The sequence below is a fragment of the Lacerta agilis genome, chromosome 1, assembly GCF_009819535.1.
Source record: "Lacerta agilis isolate rLacAgi1 chromosome 1, rLacAgi1.pri, whole genome shotgun sequence".
NCBI lineage: Eukaryota > Metazoa > Chordata > Lepidosauria > Squamata > Lacertidae > Lacerta > Lacerta agilis.
Window position 1 is genome coordinate 70,725,316 of NC_046312.1, and position 23,939 is coordinate 70,749,254.

The 23,939-nt window shown below is 39.7% G+C and overlaps 2 protein-coding genes across 6 annotated transcripts in view; one reads left to right on the forward strand and one right to left on the reverse strand.

Annotated features, from left to right (window-relative positions):
- Nucleotides 1-119, reverse strand: part of HPS5 (HPS5 biogenesis of lysosomal organelles complex 2 subunit 2) — a 29,031-nt gene extending 28,912 nt beyond the window's left edge. The window contains exon 1 of the mRNA XM_033154018.1: nucleotides 40-119. The gene's annotated coding sequence lies outside the window, so the exon portion shown is untranslated. The remainder of the gene's footprint in view (nucleotides 1-39) is intronic.
- On the forward strand, nucleotides 42-22,525 carry GTF2H1 (general transcription factor IIH subunit 1). 5 transcript variants are annotated; one of them, XM_033154030.1, is made up of 15 exons: nucleotides 42-64; nucleotides 5,631-5,799; nucleotides 6,977-7,169; nucleotides 8,562-8,724; nucleotides 10,008-10,101; nucleotides 11,260-11,409; nucleotides 13,041-13,120; nucleotides 13,728-13,858; nucleotides 14,327-14,414; nucleotides 14,530-14,618; nucleotides 15,890-16,007; nucleotides 17,535-17,625; nucleotides 18,130-18,245; nucleotides 19,074-19,166; nucleotides 19,983-22,525. In XM_033154030.1, exons 2-15 carry the CDS (start codon nucleotides 5,646-5,648, stop codon nucleotides 20,067-20,069), a joined length of 1,647 nt encoding a protein of 548 aa, XP_033009921.1. In that variant the 5' UTR covers nucleotides 42-64; nucleotides 5,631-5,645; the 3' UTR covers nucleotides 20,070-22,525. The 5 variants fall into 5 exon arrangements, with proteins under 5 accessions (XP_033009921.1, XP_033009918.1, XP_033009919.1 ...); XM_033154027.1 differs by lacking the exon at nucleotides 42-64 and adding an exon at nucleotides 119-230; XM_033154028.1 differs by lacking the exon at nucleotides 42-64 and adding an exon at nucleotides 341-517.
- Nucleotides 22,526-23,939: the final 1,414 nt, after the last annotated feature.

A 23,939-nucleotide genomic window follows, 5' to 3' on the forward strand; every position in this document is an offset into this window, starting at 1 on the left:
AGAATGGAGGACGGGCGGGGAAAGGAACGGATTCCTCACATCTGCAAGACCCGGTTGCGGACTCGTAAGGAATGAGACGAGAGTAACTGCGTTGTTATTGTTTCGTCGTCATCCTCCCCCTCCCCCCCACCCTTGCTTCAGGACAGTGTCATGGCCGCGGCGATGCGGGCAGGCTTTCACGTGACCAGGGAAGCGTCCAGGCGGCTGACGGGCACCGTCACGTGACGTGGGTAAGTTGCATGGCGGCGACTGCGGGAGTAGGTTTCTCCTTTTGTCACGTGATGCTTTTGCCGTACGTGAGCTAACTGTTTCCGGTCACGTGTGCCTTCTCTGCCGAGCTCCTTGGCCGCCCCATGGCCCAGCAGGAGGCGGCGGCGCTACGAGCCCTTCAAGCCGGGAGTGAGGCGTCGCTGGCGCTCTGTGCTGTCTGCCTTTGGAAGTGAGGGCTTCAGTGTATGCCGCCAAGATCTGGAGGAGCGAGGAGTGAAAGTCCAGGGCCTCGATAGTTACCCTAACGGTGGGGGGCCTGACGGATTCAACGGTTCCGGGTTCTGAGGCCCGTCTCACTAGTTTTTGCTTCTTTGGAAGCGGGTAATGAATCTTTTATACTGGTGTGGGATTCGTCACTTCATGAAAGCCTGCTTATTGCAAGGCTATAGGATGTGGATATAGTTGTGCATGGCGAGGAAGCTTTCGTACCACTCAGTCCTTCCAAATAATATTTTTATTTCTCTGAGTGTTTTTATCTCTCCTTTAGGAAGTACTGCAGTATATCTTTACAGAGCAGCAAAGTTTTGTTTTGAGTCTGTATGTTTGCTTTTCGTACTTTTTAATATTTTATTCTAAAAGTGTACCATAATTGCAATGGAAGGATTTGCTAATAACTTGGAAGGCATGGTGTGGGAGAGGGCTAGTGCGATTTTGGAATGCTGAAGCTTTTCTTCCAGAAACTAGGGCCTAGAAATGTGGAAGGCAGAGTTTTCTGAATGAATAGACATATTGTTTAGATGTTGGAAGATGCATGTGCATGAGTTCTGCTTTGCTGGTAGTACAATACAAATAACTTTTAAAAACCCACATTACTGTTTCTTATAATATTATATTGCCAGCTTCTCGATGGCACTAGAAATCATGTGTAGGCACATTTTTAAAATGCAGAGTAAAGAAGGTAAAGTGCTTGGTGTTTCTATTACAGGGTTCTTTAGTGCATTACAGTACAGCTGAGTGCCTGAAACAAAGCATTTGATGTTTAAACACAATTTGAGAGGGGCACACAGCTCTCTTCTGAATTAGTATATCCTATTTGTCATGGGACAGTACTTTGGTTTACCAAGCTTGAGTAGGTAGGCTGTGTAGGGAATTGGTGAGATAACACTGATGTGATTATTCCTTCAGTTGTGAGTTCCTTCAATAATGTGAAAGAAAACAGTGGACTGGAGGAGAAAACTTTCAATTTGAAAGCTGGGTGTATTTTACCACGTTAGTCAATTAGATAGTGTTTTATGCAAAAGTCAGTACTGTACATGCTTGCTTCTCTGGGCACACATTGGAGACAGTGGGAACAAATCTAATGAAAGTTGAGAATGAGTTTGATAGTCCTTTATTATCTTCCTGTTGAAAGAATATACACAGCTGCAATTGGCTTTCCCCCAGCTCTGTGAATGCTTTACAAAATAGAATTAATTACATTTACCCGTCTAAACAAAATTTATGAGTGTTTGATAACTGGTAGTTTGTTAAAACAAAATAAAAAATAAAAAATTCCTTCCAGTAGCACCTTAGAGACCAACTAAGTTAGTTCTTGGTATGAGCTTTCATGTGCATGCACACTTCTTCAGATACACTGAAACAGAAGTCACCAGACCCTTATATATAGTGAGAGAGTGGGGAGGGGTATTACTCAGAAGGGTGGTGGGAATGGGTGATTGGCTGAGTGACAACTTGAGCTAAGCACTCTTTTACAGCCAGATAGGCAAAAAGCTTGTGCCATTCTAACATTAGCAGAAGAAGGCTGGGCAATAATGACTTGGTCCAAGGTGAGGGTTTTTTTTTTCTTCTTTAGTGGGACTTCTGTTCACATCTCCATCCAGTTTACATCATCTAAAAATAATTTTACCACAGGCAAAACAATGACACTGCGTATATTTCGTTGGGTCTGGATAGACATGTTCATGTGGCAATATAAATGAGATACATTCAGTTTCTTACCTTTAGTTGAAGTATAATATTTCGTCTTTCAAAACCGTAGCTTAGAAGTTTGAAAATAAGATTGGCTCATGTGTTCTGCATCCTCTTTCACACACAGATTACCCCACCTTCCCTGCTTCAGAAATTCATATTCTGGTGTTGCATCTAAAGCAAACAGAAGAATTCAAGCCCACTTTAGACCTTGAATAATTGGGGGGGGGGAGAGTTCCACTGCAGAAACGGAAATCCTTGCACTAACAGAACTACTTCATTGGCTATTGCCAGCTGTTCTAAGCAGTCATAATATGTGGACTAATATGCTAGTGTTGTATGGATTAATACAGCACTTCTAAAGTTGGAAGTATTTCCTGTTCAAGCAGTAAACCTTAAACTGACTGACCTTTTTCCTAGGGCAGTATAAAAAGCCATACTAGTCCGGCACAAAAACGATATCCTTGTAAGATATTGAACTTGGGCAAACCAACCTTCAAACCTTTTATTGAAATATAAGCTAGGCTATTTATTAAAAGTAGTCTTTGCATTCTGTGCTATTGGTGTTCATTTAATTTAGGAAGAATTACCGGTAGTCTTCTCTGGTCTTCTATCATAGTTCTAACAGCATTTGCTTGTGAAGTGTTTGGCTGAAAATTGCATTATGAATATATGCAATACGCATTAAGTGGGGCCTGGAGATTGGAGCATATTACTTTGTTCTTATGTTAACTGTAATGGCTGCCTATTTGCTTCTGGGTTCAGTTTAAAATGCTGGTTCTAACCTTTAACCAAATGACTCGCTGGGACCTAGTTATTTTTTAAAAAAACAAAATTTATACCGAATACCACTTGATTGTAGTAAAACCTCTAAGCGGCTTACAAGAAATATTAAATTTGTCAGTAAAAAAAACTGTTAAAAACAATTAAGAACATTTTAAAATAAGTAAAGGTAACAAAAGAAAGTTTAATTGTTGGTTATTTCAGGAACTGCCTACTCCTGTGAGCCTCTCTTCTAAGATTTCTGAAATATCTTTAAAGCCAACAACCCTGTCAAATTTGCCACTTCTTAATTACATGTTGCCACTTCTCTATAGTGTGTAGTAAAACATAGCTGTTTCCATATCTTCACGTTGTTTATTTCCCTGCACACATCCCACCAGAAGCAATCAACAGTGTGAAGGAGGCATGGGGAAATACTCCGTGTGATGACACCAGGACATTGGAGAGGGGAACTTGACATGTGGTTGCCACACTCAGTCTTGTGTTTACAGTGGTACCTCTGGTTTGGAACTTAATTCATTCTGGAGGTCCGTTCTTAACCTGAAACCGATCTTAACCTGAGGTACCACTTTAGCTAATGAGGCCTCCGCGCTGCCGGCACATGATTTCTGTTCTCATCCTGTTCTTAACCCAAGGTACTGCTTCCAGGTTAGCAGAGTCTGTAACCCAAAGTGTTTGTAACCTGAGGTGTTTGTAACCCGAGGTACCACTGTATTGTAACCCACTCAGTCCCATTCAGGGCAGATTTTAATCTGCAGCACTTGCTAGCTAATCAGTTAAAGCTTGATGCTTTTATTTGAGGAGTGGTAGAATTACTAGTCCCCATCTCTTTTTTGACTACTAGTATCTGGAATATGCAGGGCCCAGTGAAATTGAGTTAGAATCAGTTTTCTGATAATTGCATACTCCCTGCAGGACTACGCAAGGAAGTCTATGCAAGGACCCTGGACCCTCTGGAGAATTTTATGGGTTTGCAGGAAGGAGGAAGGGAAAGAGGATTCCACTTGCACAGCCATTGGATATTATACAGTATAATTTGCGGTATACATTGCAAGGTGGTTTGGGATATGTACAGGGATTATTCAGCAAATGGAACCACCAGCTGAAACAGTCAGTTTTTAAAATAATCATTCAGCAAGGAAGAGTGCTTTTTAAAAGGTTATTAGATTGCACTCTCCCAGCCCTTTTTGGCAAGTTTCATAATCTGTTGGACAATATAAAGGCTTAGGGAGATCAATTGACATTGGACTTTACTTGATTCAGACTCATTTTCAGATCAGACAGAATTATTTCTTTGGACTATCGGTCATAGCAGTATTTCCATACATTTTGGAGCCAGCATGAGCCTCCCAAGTGCAATGGGACTTCTCTCTTCTCTCCATGCACCCACTCAGATTGGCTCTAGGGGGTTGAGAGAGCCCCCAGAACAGTGTGCAGGGGAGGAGAGGGGAGATTGCTTCATATGGCAAGCGGAAATGAAATAATTATAATGGCACAACATTGAATTTCACCATCAAAATTAATATTTCACGTTTTTAGGTAGTTTTTAATCAACATTGCTCTTATGATTTTAGCCCACTATAGAAATTGAAGGTGCAGCTTTTAATGTGATTCATTAACCTACATGCTACTATAGCAGACCTATTTGCTATAGTGGAACAGAATTCCTGATGCCCAACACTACTTTTCCTTACTGTTCTTTCCGCCAGTAATGCATGCACACTCTTAAAATCTTCTCTTGGTGGTTGGAGCAGCCTCATTTGGTGGGCAGCAGAGGGGAAAGAGGGAAGGAAAGTCCTATTGTGTGGGTAGAATTCCATTCCGACATCATCAAATACAATCTGGGTTTTTGTTTTTTTGCATCCAAAATCTTAAATCTGTCTGCTTCACTTTCATTCTGGAGAATAGAAGGTTATCTTTCATTTTTCATTATTCAGAAAACAAAATGCACAAATAACTATAAAATGTAAACTCTTTGACCACCTTACAACCTATATCTATGTGATAGCCTGATCCTTGAATTTTTCAAATATAATTGATATTGGAGAGGGCTTGGGCTTGTCCTGTTCTGCCTTCTGGCAGGGGAACCAAAACAAAGGGAGGTGGAAGATGCTGGTGTCAGAAGATTACCATATTTTTTGTGTATAAGATGCCCCCATGTATAAGACGCCCCCTACTTTTGGGGACCCCAAATTCAGAAAATGGGCATATGCACTATCCGTGTATAAGATGCACCCAGATTTTTAACCTTATTTTAAAGTAAAAAAAAAAACCTAGTCTTATGCACAGAAAAGTATGGTATGTGCCTATAATCAGTATTTTTGTTTAGTTCCTGGGTTATTACATTCATTGGTAGAAACAATAAACAATTCACTGCTCACTTGACAATGGGCTATTAGTGTGCCCCCCCCCCAAAAAAAATTGCCTGATGAATGGCTGCAAGCCAGTTAAGTGCATTAACAGCAACCAGCAATGAATCTCCTATTTCCAGTGCAAGCCAGAGGCGTAGCGGGGGGGGGGGGGCAGGGCACCACACCATGGGGGCGGCACTTGGTGCGAAGCCTGAGCCACGCATCTCTCCACTGGTGCAAGCTTCTAAATTGTTAAAGCAAGTATGAAACCATGGAAAACGAATAATACTGAAATAAGTTTTTGTTTTTAAAATGCAGTACTCTGTAGCCATTATGGCAACATCATCTGAAGAAGTGTTACTAATAGTAAAGAAGGTGCGTCAAAAGAAGCAGGACGGAGCTCTTTACCTCATGGCTGAAAGAATAGCCTGGGCACCTGAGGGCAAAGACCGATTCACAATCAGCCATATGTACGCAGATATAAAATGTAAGTGAAATGCCTGACACTTATCTCATCATGTAATGTTTGGTTGAATATAAATGTTAAATGCTTAGCTGTTCTGTTTGAAGAGTTCAGGTTGGGGGCTAAATAAACAAACCTCCCTAAACATGTTTGAGTCATCATGCTCATTGGATACTGCATTGTTTAAGTTTTGAAAAAGTAAGACTTGCAGAACTCTAGCTGTTTCTCCACAGCAACCTTATGTGGAGACATTATTTTCTTGGAACCTGCCAACTTTTGCTGTACTGGCTAGCATTACTGTCTTACAGAACTGCTCCTTGCTGTTTGCGATGCTTTTGCTTTCAGAAATGAATTGTCTTTACTGGGAGAAACCTGTGGGTCTTCCCAGTGATAAGTGGAATAACAAAAATATGGGGAGATGCTGTGATTTAGTAAGAAGAGTTTGTGGCTTGTACATAGGAAGGATTTGAGCAGTGGTTTTCAACCAGTGTGCCATTGCACCCTGGGGTGCCTTGAATGATGGTCAGGCGTGTTGCAGGCAACACTGGCCTCTGTCCCTCTTTTCTTCCCTCCCTCCTCTTATGCCCTCTTGTGTCTCTGCCTCCCAAAGGCTTGCACAGCTTTTTGTTGCAGGAGCCTTGGCTATAAGTTCTGGAGGCAAGTGGTGCCTCTGGGAGACACCTCTCTTTGGAGCAGGGGGGGGGGGGGCTCAGAGACCAGGGATGGCAACTTACCAGAGGACTCCCAAGGAGAGGGGAGAGGAGGCTGAGGGAACACTCCACAGGGGAGGGTGTTTGAAAAAGGGTGGGAGGCTGCCAGCTCTGCAAAAGGGGTGACATAACTGGGACCCTGAGACCCACAAGGGTGCCCCAGAAAGAATGTAGTTGGTTAAGGGAGCCGTGGACTCAAAAAGGTTGAAAACCTCTGGATTACAGTATGAGCAACAGGCTGTCCTCTAAAGGGATTAGGATAACAGTGCAGTGAGAGACATCTGTCCATTGAGTGTCAGTCAGGCCTCATTTCTGTTTATGTGAATGGTTGCTGTAAATAGATATTGAATAGAATTGCATGTGCCACTCTTCTGTTTTAATCAGTGTTCTAGGTGTCATTAGAAAAGTAAGTCATACAAGCTGAAAATGTATTGTTGTGCACATATAAATTATTTGGGGAGCACTTCTGTTATGTAATTTATATTCTGTAGGCCAGAAAATCAGTCCTGAGGGAAAAGCTAAGATTCAGCTTCAGTTGGTGTTACATGCAGGGGACACAACCAACTTCCATTTCTCCAATGAGAGCACAGCAGTGAAAGAGAGAGATGCAGTAAAGGATCTCCTTCAGCAGTTACTGCCCAAGTTCAAGAGGAAAGCTAATAAAGAACTTGAGGAAAAAAACAGGTAAAGAATGTCCCCATGTCTTTTACTTATAGTGTAAACCAATTTTGGTAATTTGTTAAACTGTCTTGTAATTGTGCCAGATCCATTATGGCAAAGGTACTGGGAGCTCCTGCCCCTAATTGTAACAGTAGCCTGGCTTGATTTCCAGGTGCATAGATGCTGTGCGAGTGGAGTCAGGCATACTCCTCTAACTTGTCAAAAGTGGAGCTTTTCTTCATAGTTGTTGAGCTGTTGCCATATTAGTAAATAGTAAATTCTGTATTAAGGGTATGTCTGCTGAAACTGGCATAAAAAGAGCCTTCATTGGGCTATGTTTCATTGATTTAATAAAGTATTAGATGTCATGGAATTGCTTCCAATGAAGCTTTCCCTATTAGAACAAGATCTTCTGTCTGCACAGCAGGACCTCCTCTCTTACCCACTCCTAAATCTCTACTGGGGGTTTCCCAACTCTCCTGAGCAGATTGTGAGGGGCTCACAAGGAGAGGGGAAAGAAGTCCCATGGTGCAGATGGAAGTCTTGAATCGCTATAACTGCTGTAACTTGTTCTCCCAAAAAAATGGAAGCTCCACAATCCCAAGTGGTGAAAAGCAGCTGTTATGTAAACATACACAGAACTTGGCAGTAATTCTATAAGAAGTAGCTGGTTAAGATGGGGGGGGGAAAATACATATGAAAAAGATTGTGTATCCCTTCAGAACTTTCAGTTCTCCAGAATTTAAGGCTTCAATCCTAAGAATCCTAAGCAAGCTTACTAAAGAGGGAGCCCCATTGAACTCACACATGCTCCTCAGCAAATGTGAGGATTGCTCCGCACATTTAGGTTTCCTATGTAGCATAAAAATACTTTATTTATAAAGGTAGCTCTTAACATTCTTGATTTTTTTCATACCTCTAAAAGGAAAAAACATGTTGTTTAATGTTTCTAAAAGTGCAATTACAGTTGAAAAAAATGATGGGGTGGTAATCTGATGATGAAAGGAAGCTTTAGTAAAACAGATAAGGAATCAGTTTTCAGTGATCCACACCTCCCCAGTCTGTTCTGTTGGGTGTTCCAGTACTCTGTAACGAATTTGGAAGAGGGGTGCAGGACACTGCATGAGACAGTAGGATCACAAAAAAACTGCTTCAGTTTCTGTTAAATTAGATAATCTTTTATATAATTATTTCATATAAGATTGGTTTTGAATTGACATATCTCAGTTAAAAAATTTTAATTGCATGTGTAGTAATTTTCATGTTTCATGAACTTACCACTTTGGTAATTCAAAATTTGAGTATCAAAACACCATTTGCTTGTATGTAGCTTGCACATAAACCCTAGTTTCTAGAATCCAGTAAGTTATCTTTGGAATTAAACACTTTGAACAATTTTAAATCTTCTCTTGCCAGAATGCTGCAAGAAGATCCTGTTTTGTTTCAACTTTATAAAGACCTTGTTGTGAGTCAGGTGATCAGTGCGGAGGAGTTCTGGGCCAACCGTTTAAGCATGAATGCTGTGGACAATTCTACTGCATCTAATAAGCAGGATGTGGGCATTTCTGCAGCTTTTCTGGTATGTTTATTGAGGGTTTCTTAATTTAAAAATATTTTTAGCCTTTTAAGGGTAAAGGTTCTCTCAGGGTGGCTTACAAGATGAAAGCATACAACAAAACACAATTAATAAAATAAATTAAGCGATAAAAGAGCCCATTTAAAATAAAAAAATTAAAAATGAATAGCATACAACTAAAACCATCAGTACCTCAACAAGAGCACCTCAAGGGAAGACCAGGGGAAACATGGGTGATTTCAGAGCTTTCCAATACCTGTCACAGCAAGGCCTGCTGGAATCCAGATGATATGGTATTCTCAAATCATCTGTCTAGTGGCTGCCAGTCTTAACTGCTCTCACAGTTGGGCAAGTGAAAACAGCCTGGATTGTGCAAGCAGGCTGATATGGATGCAGGCCGTTCTTCAAGTAACTTGGACTGTTCTTTAAATGTCACAAGGGCTGGGGGGGGTTTTTAAGTCACAGTGCCATTTTTTCCAGGCTCAATTCAAGATGCTGGGCTTGTCCTTTAAAGCCTTGAAGAGCCTGGAACTGGAGTGCTTGAAGGTCTGCCTTCTTTGGCATGAACATACCCATCAATTAAAATACTCTCTGAAGGCCCTTTTCCAGTATCCCTGCCTTCATAGATTACACAAATGGGTCATCAAGGAGAGGGTCTTTTCTCTGGTTCCACCTAAGCTTTGGAACTTTTAAAGGCATGTTAGCTTGGCACATTTTTGGAAACTTTCAGGCACTGGACTAAGTCTGCCCTGTTCTCTTGGGCTTTTGACAGTTCAATGATCCTGTCTACTTACGTTAAACCATAGTTAAAAACAAACAACAGGGCATGCTGCTCAACAGTTTCCAGAGCATTCCTGCTGAACCATAAATGAAACAAGCCAGGGTCTCCTTGTCATGTTGCCTGAACCCAGGCATGTGGTTTGTTTCCTCCAAACAAACTACCATGATGTATAGCCACTCATACTGCTTGAGCCCTCTTTTTTCATATATGCTGATCTAGGAAGTATTAAACATCACAATTGAGTCCAGGTATGTATGTTATCTGCATGGGAGTATAGAAATAAGCCTTGGACTCATGCCCCCTCTCTCATGCTCAAATCTTTAATCAGGACTGAGGCTTACACACATAGGTACTAACTAGCTGTTTCTCAGTATAGGTTAAGTATTGGACATAAGGATGTGTACAAGCCATTTTGACACATAGTATTGGCATAGTTCGTTGGTGCCATTTAACAATGATTTGCAAAAGTTCAAATAAATGATTGTCAGTATTTATCTTCTTGTAGGCTGATGTTCGACCTCAGACAGATGGATGCAATGGTCTCAGATATAATTTGACTTCAGATATCATTGAATCTATATTTAGAACTTATCCTGCAGGTAAATAATCTGTTCAAAACTGATCTTATATATACATATGTAGCATCCCTGATATCTACACAGTTTTTTTCTGACTTTCCTCTTCAATTCACATATCAACTTCCATATATTTTCTCCTTTATTTTAAGCTTTTAAACCATAAAATGTTGGTGTTTTCAGCCTTGCATCTTTGTCCTGTGGGATGTTAAATGATACTAATTGATTTTACATTTAAACTGTAATGATCTGTCCTTATGGAACCTCTGCTTCTCCAAGGTAACCTAGGATTCCCCATTGTGTGAACTTTATAAATTATATGCATTACCTAAATTAATGGTTACATCTGATTCCCATGAATGGTATTTGTTTCTCTCCACGCTATACTGTCTTTACCTCCCCTCTAAGGGGCAGAAGAGATTAGTTGATGAGCTGCAAAAGTATTTTATTTATTGTGATCACTTCTTCCTTTTGTATTTCCCAGATTGGAAGTGACTTGGAAAGACCTAGAGGGGAAGGGAGTACATGGGGAGAATTTCCATTTGGAAATTTCTTGAAAGGAGCCAAAGGATTGAATGAAAGTTCCTCCTTCTGTTGCTCACTCCCACTCTACTTAAATGTTAGTTATCTGAAACAGCTCAGAGGAAGATAAACCTGGCCTCAGGCAGGCCACTTGCTTTGGAATGTAAAAGGGGAGAGATCTGGCCCTTCACCTCCCATTTGAAAATGGCTCAAATAAAACAGCATATACCAACCATTTGTGTATCCATATTGCTAGAAAGATTAATAGACTACTCGTTGAGTACACCAGTTGGAGTCTTGAACCTTGCAGTTGGTTACAAGCTTGCCATCAATGGCAGATATGGGGTGGGAGCATGCAAAGAGTTTGGAGTGGTTTCTCCCCCCCCCCCCTTCCTGGTCAAGGATCAGGCAAGTTCTGAACAAAAATAAAATCCTGTTTGTGTGTCCTGTTAACAGAATGTTTGGAAACAGTTAAATGAATCTTCTTTCATTCCTATTCAATGTTACTTTTTCATTGCATGTTGAAATATATTTTTGCGGTTGTGATACACTGTAAATCATGCTGAAATTGATACAATGAGCAGTATAAATACATTGTAAATTATTTAATTTGAAAATGAAGTATCATTTCTAAGTGTTTTATGTTTGTCATGCTTACAGTAAAACTGAAATATGCAGAAAATGTTCCTCACAATATGACAGAGAAAGAATTCTGGACACGATTCTTCCAGTCTCACTATTTCCACAGGGATAGGCTGAATGCAGGATCAAAAGACCTTTTTGCAGAATGTGCCAAAATGGATGAAAAGGGTATGTTCTTATTTCGTCGCCTGTAGACAATACACTGCAGTTTCTAGCCAAGTTTGTCAGCTTCAGTAATTATACCGAAGAAAATAGAAATCACATCTGGTAAATACTATACTCAAGAGTAGCAGGTGCTGAAATAACTAGAGTACTTAACTATTATAATATTTTTAAAGTTTTCAGCTTGTGATACTGAACTTTTAAAGCAGTTCACTTAGCAATAATTCCTATTGACTGACATTCCAAGATGGTAGGATTCCACCACCATGTTTGAAAGGTGGACACTTTTTTGCTTACCTTTTTCATGTTTTATTCGTATTATTTTTAGAATTATTGCACATATATTCTAGAAACAAAGAAACCCATACCCAGCAAATTCAACAAAGTTTTCTTTGGAGATCCCCAAAAGTATACTATGAAAGCCTGTATTCTCATCCATACACTAAGACTTACAACAGTATGCATATGTAAAACATTTCCTTACTAAGTGATCCACAAGTTAGTAAGGTAGATACTTTTCTTCTATTTTTCCCTTCGATGATTTTGTCTATGAAGGAACAGGTGGAAATGACTCTACCACAATACTTGCAAAGCTAATTGAAAACACATCAGTAATTTGCTCACATAGGGTTGTATCCAGCTCCCTGGAGCACATTGATTACATTTTTCAATAGTTGGTTCTGATATGGCATCCAATATTTTAAATTCTCACAGTTGAGTCCTTGAGTGTATTTTGAGGGTGCATAGGAGAGGAGGGTTAAGTTTCATTGAACAAGCTGCAGTCTGTTGCACAATTGGGACAGCATTGAGGGACCACCACATTAAAGAAAAGGGGGTGCATATTGAAAAGTAGTGCGTACATATCTATCCCATAAAGTCACTACAGTCGTACCTTGGAAGTCGAACAGAATCCATTCTGGAAGTCTGTTCGACTTCCAAAACGTTTGAAAACCAAATCATGGTTTTTGATTGGCTGCAGGAAGCTCCTGGAGCCAATCAGAAGCTGCGGAAGCCCTGTTGGACGTTCGGGTTCCAAAAGAACATTCACAAACCAGAACAACCACTTCTGGGTTTGCGGCGTTCAGGAGCCAAAATGTCCGAGTTCCAGGGCATTCGGGATCCAGGGTACGACTATATATGTATACAATGGGAAAACATATTTGTTCAGTTCACATGTAATGCTAAAGTGTGATTCAAGCAAAGCATCTGGCTTGAACTTTCTCTCTCCCTTCTCCTAGCTATGCAGTTCAGAGAACTGCTGCTGAGTTTAGCTTTTATTTTTTTAAAAAAAAAATATTGGTTTCACATTGCATATGAATTGGAGAACCTGGTTTATAACAATGTTTCATTGCTAAATGAGCTGGCTTCAGACCGTGACTTATGAAGGTGGCTCACATTAACAAATGCTGGTTGTAAGCCCGGGTGCCTAGCCTATATGCAAAGCTAAAAGCTCAAGCCTTCCCAGTTGTTGGGAGTGGGTAAATCACACACATCTGTTAAGTGCTAAATCATATTTCTTTTTGTAGGCTGCTTGCCCCACTTGCTAAGCTTAGATTGCACTGTTAGGCTGAAAGACCTATCTCAATATGGCATATCGTCTTCCAAGTATATATATGGACTTTCCCTCTTTCTCCTAGGATTAAAAACCATGGTGTCTCAAGGTGTGAAAAATCCTTTTTTAGATTTAACAGCCTTGGAAGATAAAACGTTGGATGAAGTAAGTATGAGTGATTTAAAACTATGAATTGTATAATATGTATGCCAAGTAAGCATAGCATATTGGCTCTCAGAACTCTTGTCTGGGCTATACCGCTTCCATAGCCATGTCCCTTACCAGCCCTTCTTCACACCATCCATTTGTGTACTTATGTGGCTGGAATGTGTCCTTGACTTCTGATAACTCCTCTTGCTTGCCTGGAGGACACTACTAGTATATTGCCAGGTTCCATAATTTATCTTGCCATGACAAGTGTACTGCTGCCATCTGGCAAGTATGACAAACCCACCTTCCCTCTCGGTGGGGATCATTGCCTTATTGACTCTTGCCAAGAAATCAATTTCCTAGTTTCAGAAAGCCTATTTGCCATTGGACAATAATGATTTGAGCACTGGTAGCATGGTGCTTCTCTTGCAAAAGCTGTCTCAGTTATGTACTTGTTGAGATCTGGGTAAAAGATTTAAAGATTGGGATATCAGCTATTGTTGTGTCACAACCTGCACTGGGCCACGTTGCAATGCCAATAGTTCAGCATCTGATTTCAGATCTTCATATTCTAAAATGCAGAATGTCTTGTTCAAACTTTTTATAATCTCTTCCTCTGCAGGGTTATGGTGTTTCCTTGGCGCCTTCCACATCCAACGCTACAAAATCAGTAAAAGAGAGTAGCAATGCTGCCATTATAAAACGCTTTAACCATCACAGTGCCATGGTCCTTGCAGCTGGGCTCAGAAAACAGTAAGTTTCAGTTAAGAATAGATCTTAAACTAGACTGAAAATCAGCCAAGTCTATAATGTCAGATAGCCCAGCTCTATTTGTGCTCATGTTTAATAAATGAAATCAAAATTGAACAGTCAAACCATGCCCTTTGTAGGTCTGCTCAGATTGGTTCTGACGTTGGATCTCTCTCAGGCAGTTTTTATTAACTTACTTATTGGGTGTATGTATTGCCCATCCAACCCAAAGTCCCAGGACGGGCACATCACTAAAACTGTCTTCTGTCAAATAACTCAAGGAAGTGTACATGGGTCTAGAGGCTGCTGCCGAAAGGAAACTGTCTTCTCCTTACCCCTGACCCAGTGCACTTGCAGAAATGCTTTTTGCTTGTGCATAGAGATGAGGGATTGAATCCTGACCATTGTACAGATCTAAATAAACGAGTAGTTTGAGAGAACGCAGTATAATGCCTAATTCTTGCTTTTCAGAGACACACAGAATGACCACTACAATGAGGCCAGCAGTCTGGATGGAAATTCCAGAGATTCAGATTTCTTTCAGCCACCAGTAAAAAAGGTAAGGCTGCCTTTGTGATTCCAAAAGGACACAAATGTTCTCCCTTATTTGACTACGCCAAGTTCTGCTTCTTGTGTTTAGTTCTACAGTACCATGACTATGCCTTGTCTTACAGGTGAAGCTGCAAGAGTCCATTGAATATGAAGATTTAGAAAACAACAACAGTGTTAGAACTATTGCACTAAACCTAAAGAAATCAGATAGGTATGATTTGCAGGCCAAATAAAGTATAGTTTGGTTCTTTTGGTTCAATACAAAAAATCATTGACCCTGTTTGCCTCTTTTTCTGTACATCTTAGGGAGACATTCATGCTTTCAGAAGGTAGCCAGATTTATTGAGAGGGCCATGAAATTGAGACCTGCCAGCTGAATGATAATAGCGCCCTCTGCATGAACTTATAACTAAGATCTCATCTATTTTGTTTTAATTGTGTTGTGTTGAATTCTGATTCATCTCATTTTATTGGTTTATATAGGGCTTTTTACCAGTATCTGTAATATGTGTCTTTTTGATGCAATGGTCTGTAGGCTACACAAATAAAGTTTGTTGTTGTTGGAGACATTAATGCTTTCAACGAGAAAGAAGCATGTTTATATATACATTACCTTCAGTTATGTTTTTTTATAAAAAGAAATAAATGAGAATCCTGCCCTCAGGCTCACAATTCAACAGACAGCAGAAAAAGGGAAGGAAGGGCTGGCAAATCTGAAGATACCGTAGAACACTGAGAAACATGAAAATAATTCCAAATATTACATTCTGCTTTTGCAAGAGCTTTATATAAGCAGAAGTGAAAGAGTAGCTGTAAAATGTTACCACACAGCTCTGCAGAAACTCTTGCATATGCTCTTGTACATGCATTTGCAAAATACCCATCACTGTTTTCTTTCCACTTAACAGTCATTGTCAGCCTAAATCCAACATAGAGAAGCATTTTTTCACACATTTATTTCAGTGGGCTTAAGCAGTGTTTCCCAGACTTTGTTCTCCAACTCCCACCATCCCTTGCTAGCAGGACCCGTGGTCAGGGATGATGGGAATTGTAGTCCAAAAACAGCTGGAGACCCAAATTTTGGGAAACACGAGGGTTTAAGCTAGTCTAAGTCTTTGGTGGTTTTAGGCTATAATCTTTTTCACTTCTTAAGATAATTAGGTGGATTAGAAGTGGTTGCAATATTTTATTGTTCCATGTGTTCCTCACTTCACCACTTTTCTGGTTTTGTTTTGGTGTTTGTTTTTTGTATTTTCTGAAAAATTGACTTCATTGGTTATCCAGCTTAATCACACACAATCACTTGCGTTCCCTTGCAGTGGAAGATTTCATTTTCTGGGAAATCAATATGCATTTTAAGAAAACAATTTTTTCATTTCAAGTGAGAGCTGAACAAAAGGTGTTACAAAGGTGGGGTTGAATGCTGAGAAATTGGATCCTTATTCCCACATTTTTAATTATAATTTCTCCTTTGGTCAACAGGTATTATCATGGTCCAACACCAATTCAATCACAGCAATATGCAACTAGCCAAGATATTATTAGTTCTTTGTATAGTATTAGAGAAGAAATGGACACTTATGTACCCAAACTAACTCAGGTAGGATATGTATGTTGCTTTATTAAATAAAACAAAACACCAAAACTGGATTCTGATTGTCCATATGATTAAAAGATTGGATATTGATTGATGCTGCCCAGCATACTTAATCTTGTGGGAGCAAATGTTAGGTTTCCTTTGCATATTGTAAAAAAAGTTTGAGAACTACTTTTATCAAGCACAGAATATTCAGCTTCAGTGTGTTATGTTTATAACTGATAGTTGTCATGACTTGCATAATTGCAGCAGCTATAATTAAGTCCACTGCAGTCTTGCAAATAGTGAAAGTGTAACCCCCATTTTATTATTCATATTGCACCATTATTGTGCATGGTGCTTTACAGAAGACAATTGGTCAGGTACCTGCTGTGATGAGATTACAATATCAAAAAAACCAGATGCAGGAGAACAGTTGAGGAAGGGGAGAGAATAGAAAGCAGAGGTAAATGGAGAGAAAATGTGTGATTATTTCAGCTGTATATACTTAGTTACAGTCAGGCATGGAACCCTGTTAAGGTATCAGTTTTTGCAAGTGGTTCTTCCATGTGAATGCTTCCCAACCACCAGCAGTTCTTGCATGTTCCCAGGTGCTTGCATGTTCACTACAGCCCTCCACTGTTAAGTCTACAGAGTTGTAACATGTAAGGTATTAAATCACTTCTAGCATAAACTCAGGACTGTTGGAGAGGATTAAACGTGGGATGTCCACAGAAAATATATATGAGTGGATTCAATTTAGTTGTTCCATGCATGGAACAAGGTTTGCTTGTGAAATGGGACTTTGCCCCCATCTCATACACTTTCTAAATCGACTCTGGAGTGTTGGCAGCAAAGTCCCATCGCGTGAGTGGCCTTGTTCTCCATGCAAATACCTCACTTACCACTGCTGAATTCCACTCTCTGTACAGAAGGCCTTTAGAGTACACTTAGTATTGTTTCGTTCACTCAAATAATCAATACTGTGTTGGGATATGTGAAGAAGACAGTCTTTTCAGTTTAAAGGAACCAGGCCATTTTGATACATGATTGCATAACCTAACTGCCTTAGCACATTAACTGCTCGATTATGAAACAGCATAGTGCTTTGCTTGTTCGTTCATTTGCTATTTTTTTGAGCTCTCCCTCTGCACACCTTGCAGTTGAGCAGCAGGAAGTGAAAACGTGCCTCTTCTTGTACTGCACTTTCAGACATTAGATGTGAACAGATTGTTCTTGCTGTTGGTTTGGTGTTTTTTCTCCCTTATTCTGACAGCCGGCTTGATTTTTCTGCTTCTGCTATTAGGCTAAATTATGTAAAACACTTTAAGAATGGTTATGGCTGAGTTATATAAATATAATAAATATCTACTTGGGGTATAACAAGAATTGTCATTCTCAATATAGCACTAAATAATAATTGTACCTTAGGACAAAATTAATATGGCATATAACTATATGGTTAAGCCCTTTATGACTCAAGCAATATCCATAGGTTTTGAGGAGTTCTTTTATTATGGTGCCTGGCCTTTATTTTGCCTCTTTTTCAAGGTTATCTCAAGTGGTGCTGCAAGTAGTACGATCGCAGCTCTGTCACCTGGAGGAGCACTTATGCAGGGTGGAACACAGCAAGCCATAAATCGTAAGTATTTTATGTCTTCATCACTCATGCCTTATCAAATGTGTGAAATGGTCATGTAAGCATTGTAGGACAATTCTTTTAGCTAAGGTGAAGAGATTGAAAATATCTGACTAGTTGTACAACCCTGGCTGTGGCAAAAGTTCTTTTTCCACCCAACTCAGGCCAGTTGAATAGTTGCTGACACTCTCATTTCTAACCTTTGACACTGAAAGCCAATCTAAACGTCAGGTGTGTTGATAGTGTCTTCAGCATAATGGTTTGGAAACAGATCTCCTTGCTTTTGAAATAGTAGCCATTGTGAAAGAAAGGCAGAATAGAAATGAATTCAATATATTTGTATTTGAGAATAAATATATTTTTGTTTTGGCCTAGTCCTTAGCTGTGTGGGATCCTCTAATGATGCCAATATCAAATACACAATTTTCTGCCCACTGCCAACTATCAGAGTTTGTGAGCTGAGGTGGTGGTGTAAATATGACTTGCCTTCATTGTTTCTGACTGCAGAGATGGTGCCAAATGATGTTCAGGCTGAGCTGAAACACTTGTATGTGGCACTAGGAGAGCTGTTGCGACATTTTTGGTCCTGCTTTCCGGTTAACACACCATTCCTAGAAGAGAAGGTAGGAAGGATCTATAGTAGGACTTGGCTTATCCCTATAATTATTGATATACAGCAGTCTGTTCTGTAATGAAATGTGCAATCTGAGATCTGTTGATATGAAAGCTTTCTATAATGAATGGCCTGCTGCATGCAACAATTCTGTCCCAGATGGACAGCAGTGTATGGAATGTCAGCCCGAAGAAAGTTCACTATTGGAGCAAATGTAGTACCTTCCTACCTAATCCAGTAGTTTTTTTTCAAATAATTTCAAAAGAGGTGATTTTGTCTTCAGGCACTTTAAAAGAAACTTTGAAAATTATTAAGTGCAGGAAAAAAGTTTTGCACTGCGTAAGTGTTCCATATTTTAATCAGGCATACTATATAAAGTTTAAAGTATAACAACTTTTTCTGCTTTCAGAAGTTTTAGGGTTCTATTTAAATTTGTCTCTGCTAATACACGTTTTTTTGATCCGGTGGAAGATTCTATAAATGGAAAGTGTAAGGTGGAGGTAATTTTCACTGATATTTTCCCCCTTCCATCTGTCTGACCCACACGTGATCTCCCCACATCTGTGTCAGAGTTGGGGACCCTTTTTGGTATAGTGTAGTGTGTAGCATAGGGAGCTGCAAAAGAAAAAGGGACATTTGCAGGGGGGGATCCCTCCCCCCCCCATTTCCCCACTTACAGAATGCTCCAGTGAATTGGAGTAGTTTCAGCAGCGGAGCACAATTGGATACAAGCATTAGGGTGAAATCCAATAGTGGAAATCTACCAGTGGAACGGTCAAGTTTGAAAAAGCAAAATAGCTTCCTTTAAATGTTTGTTCTCTGATATTTTCTCTTTCAGGTTGTGAAAATGAGGAGTAATCTGGAAAGATTTCAAGTTACTAAACTGTGTCCATTCCAAGACAAAATTCGAAGACAGTATTTAAGCATAAATGTAAGCGGGAAAAGCAAACTACGAATATGAAATATAAGGGTAGCATAATGCATTGTTTATATAAATTGCTGATTGCTAGAAAGAATGGCAAAATTGATTTGCCTTATGGCTATACGAAACAGGTACCATTAACTTCAGAAATATGGAGGCTTTCAGTTTTTTCTAGAGTGGGCAGTGAACACCATGAAAGTATTTCCTGTAACCCAGCCCCCTTCCCTCTTAAATGTCAACTTCGAAAATGACAACTATACCCACCTGTTGCTCCCATGTCATAAAATGAGCAGCATCTCAATCAACTCTTCAACAGCAGGGACTTCACATTAATTGAAGGTACCTTGTGGTCACTATCCTGCTTCAAAGCTTTATCATGATCATGACTCAAGTGCCCAAACTCGTTGTTTTCCTGTGGGTGGTCTTACTGAATCCATTGCCATGACCTGTATAAGATAAGGCTAAAGGTGCTTTTCATTTGTGAGATATTTAAACTTCCCAGCTATATATTGCCAGTATGTACTATTGTGCAATAGAGGACCAGTAAAAGAAGTTCTGACTCATGAAATGCAGTCTTCGATCCTAGCTTTCTACATTCCTTTACCATCACTGATTGTGTGATTCTGCTTTTTTGCACTCAGAGAAGATGAATACTTTGGGTTCTATGCAACTCAGTTCTCCTTAGAGTAGACTCAATCAAAATTTACAGTCCTAAGTCACTTTCATTAACTTCATTAGGTCTACTCTTAATAGGACTAACATTGAATGCAGCCCTTGACTTAGTAATATTTTTGTACTCATTTTTGCAAACCTTGTTTTTTTCAGCTGATAAATCACATAGAAGAAATGCTGCAAACAGCCTACAATAAATTCCACACATGGCAGTCTCGGCGTATGTTGAAGAAAACGTGAAGACCCAGTGATGCCAGATTTTTTGAGTGGGAAGCGTTTGCAATAGCTGTAGGAATGCAGCTACCCAGTGAGGTAGATCTTACAGACAATGCTGGAAAGTCAGCATCATACGGACTCCTGAAAACGATGCTAACTGAACTTGCACACTTTCTGGAAAGAAACAAGAGGTCAAACTTGAAAACTAGGGAGTTAAAAGGAACCAAACCAGAAGAGCTAAGTGGCAAATATCTATATCTATAAATGTAAAGACACTGTTTACTGCAGTTACTCAGGAACTGCTTTTGATTTTCATAAAGAGCTGCTTTCAGAAATAAAAACTTTAAAAAGGGTGTATTAATGAAATCCAAGATTGATTGTCTAGTTTTTTAAAAGTATATGGTACAGGGTAGAACCTAAACAGTTATTTCTTCACTGTATCCTGGCATTATATTGAATTCTGTTTGTATTTCTAGAAACAGGTTTAACATTTTAAATATTACTGAGAGGCTGTTTTGCCTCAAATTCCTAAGCAGCTTAGATGCTAAAATAAAAAGGTTTTGGTGTTTGTTTGTTTTGCCATGTTTTGCTACAAATCAACAGCCAATGCACTGATGAAGTTTGGTGTTTAAAGGAGGTACGTTTGGCAGAAAGAGTGCAAAGTTTTATGCAGGATTTTTACCAGCCATCGTTTACATGTTTCCTTTTTACCGCTAGAGTGTGCTGCTGCAGTTTTTTAAAGTCTGACTTTTGTTTGGAGGTGAAACAAAATCATTTTTAAAGTGAGTTTAAGAAGCTTACAGAAGTAATAACTTTTTATACTTTTGAGGGGGGAAACAATCTTATATGTGCTTTTTTCAGTTCTCTCCTGATGACTGTTAGCGCTGTATCTGGCGATTAGATAATCATTGAAGAGTGAAAATACGATACCTTTAGATATATGTGGAATCTGTTCCATATTATGGTCCAAACAGGAAGCATTTCACTCTTACCTAAGATGTACCTGCCATGTATTAAATACTTGACTTATAAAAACAAAGTAAACTTGTTTTATATAGTCCATGGAGTCAGACTCCTTATATTTTGTTGTCTTAATGTCTTCCTCATTAGAAGTCTATTCTAGGACCAAGCAAATGGCTTTGATTATGTGTGTGATGAGATCTATTGAGATATTTTAGAAACCCGTAGTTTATCACCCCATAAACCATTATTTTTTAGTGGCAACTGTTGGAATTCATTAGTAAGATAGAAACTTTATCATATTTTCAGAACTGTTCATGCCCAGAAAGAATTATTAGTATTACTGAATTACAGTGTATTGGCATGAAGGATCGCTTCCCACCTTGAACCATGTCTATGTACTAGCAGTTTGAGAGCCACAATAATTTCTCCTCATGCAAGAGTATGTGCTTCTTTACATGCTCGCAGAGTATTCGCCAGTGAATTGATATTCTGCAACAACCCAAACTTGATAAGCTGACCACTGTATCTATACTGAAATACTATGAAGTAGATGTAAGGCATTAGCCTTAAACTTGCCACTGCTTGCCTTTTCAGAGGGGCTGCATGTTATGTGTTGCAAAATGAGTCTGCTACTAAACGAAAAGGAGCTTTCTCTTTGATCAGACGCGGCGAAATGTGAAAAGCTGGAATTAATCATGAATAATAAAAGCTGCTGCTGCTGCTGTGGTAATGTCAACTTACTGAAACATGGTTCTGGTAATACGTCATTGTGTCTTTTGGGTGAGCCCCTCAAGCAAGCATAACTCTGATGACCTTGTCGGCAGTGCACCAGTGACACATACACATCTTCAAGTATTATCTGTGCAACAACGAGCATACTACAGGCGGCAGGCTGGAACAGCTTTTTGCATTGAGAAATGCTTTGGTCAGGCTCAAGTGCTGGATTCGTGTGCACACATTCCACTTGATCCTGTCGCTGTGAAGGCATGAAGGTATACATTTGCACTGATATTTCTGAGCAATAATTAGCTGATACAAATCATAAAGGTGGGCTTCATCAAAACTTATTCAGGCAGATAACCAGATTGTTGGTCATTTGACAAAATATTTTTTCTGTCTTCCTGGAATTTTAAAATTTCCATACGTATGTCAGGCTTTGGGGCAAAAAAGTCTGTAATTGCAGAAATATCCCCAAATAGAGAATTTAAACGCCGTGAATGGTTTTTCAATTCTTTGACTTGAGAAGTGTCCTGAGACTCTCCTACCAGAAGATGGCAATAGCACTATCATGCCTACTTTCCTTACATAGCTCTTTTGTGCTCCTGCTGTTTGACCTTTGTTGATTCCAGTACTACTAAAGCATGGTCCAAAACAGAAGAGTGACATTAACTGTGAATTGTCTTTTGCTAACCATGCAGTTGTTGGAATCTGAAGATAGAACTTGTATTTAATGGAAACTCATGCAACTTGTATCACTGGCATTGATCCAAAATTGTAGAATAAATCTGAATTCTGTAGTCAAGTGGTTTTTTTATGCTTTAGGGTGTCTTTTTTGTGACCTCTCCCAAATCAAGAGGAAATATCAAAACTCGAGAATCTGATAATTGTGCTTGTGTAACTGTATTTTAAAGGTTCCTTTGTTTTTGACTAAACGGCATTTCCGTGTGCTGCTCTTGTTCACCAGAAGCGGCTTTGTCATGCTGGCCACATGACCCGGAAGCTGTACGCTGGCTCCCTCGGCCATTAATGTGAGATGAGTGATGCAACCCCAGAGTCGGACACGACTGGACCTAATGGTCAGGGGTCCCTTTACCTTTACCTTGTTTTTGACACACTGAACTGTAATTCGCTTCAAAATTTTATTTGCAAATATTCTAGGCTGCTGCGGCTGCCCTTCATTTGAAAGGAAAATATCCTTTCTATCTTTTAAATGGGAGCCTCAGCTGAGCTACTCCTGTGTGTGCTACTGCTGCTCAGGCATTGCATGTTGGGTAATGGCACGGATGCACATCAATGCTCACCCAACCACACAGTCTGCACATTCAGCAAGAGGTCTAGGAGATCAAAGAAGAGCAGAGAGTACAGCCGCAGGAGGCTCTGGTTAGGCACACAAAGAACAATTTCAGTGACAGATATAATGAAACAATTGAACAAATCTTTTGTTTTAAAAGTTATTTACATTTTTACAGCACTTGCAAAAAAATAGAATACCATACATTTTAATCAAGTAATTTTGGAAAAGAAATACAAAAGTGTGCATGCAACTCATAATGCCATTAAAATGGGGTGATTATGTGTTTCCTAAATATAAGGAGCTCCATAAGTTTATTTTTTCCTGGGCTTTATTATTCTAATCCAGAGCCAGAATGTGGGGTAGTGGTTAGAGCCCCGGAATAGGAGATGGGAGACCAGAATTCAAATCCCCACTTGGCCATGGAACTCAGTGGATGACCTCAAGCCAGTAACTGCCTCTCAACATTAACTCTCAAGCTTGTGGGAACTAAGTGTGTAAGAAGAAGAAGAGTTTGGATTTGATATCCCACTTTATCACTACCCGAAGGAGTCTCAAAGCGGCTAACATTCTCCTTTCCCTTCCTCCCCCACAACAAACACACTGTGAGGTGAGTGGGGCTGAGAGACTTCAAAGAAGTGTGACTAGCCCAAGGTCACCCAGCAGCTGCATGTGGAGGAGCGGAGACGCGAACCCAGTTCACCAGATTACGAGTCCACCGCTCTTAACCACTAAACCACACTGGCTCTCTTGTAAGTGAATGGTTAATATCTGTGCAAATGGTTAATGTTTTTAATCAATACAGAAATCAATTAAACCATATTATGCCACCTTGTGCTCCTTGGATGTAGTCAATCTGCCCCAGTGGGTTGGTGGAACCCTCAGATTTGTGGAGGGGAAGTTGCATTGCACATAATGAA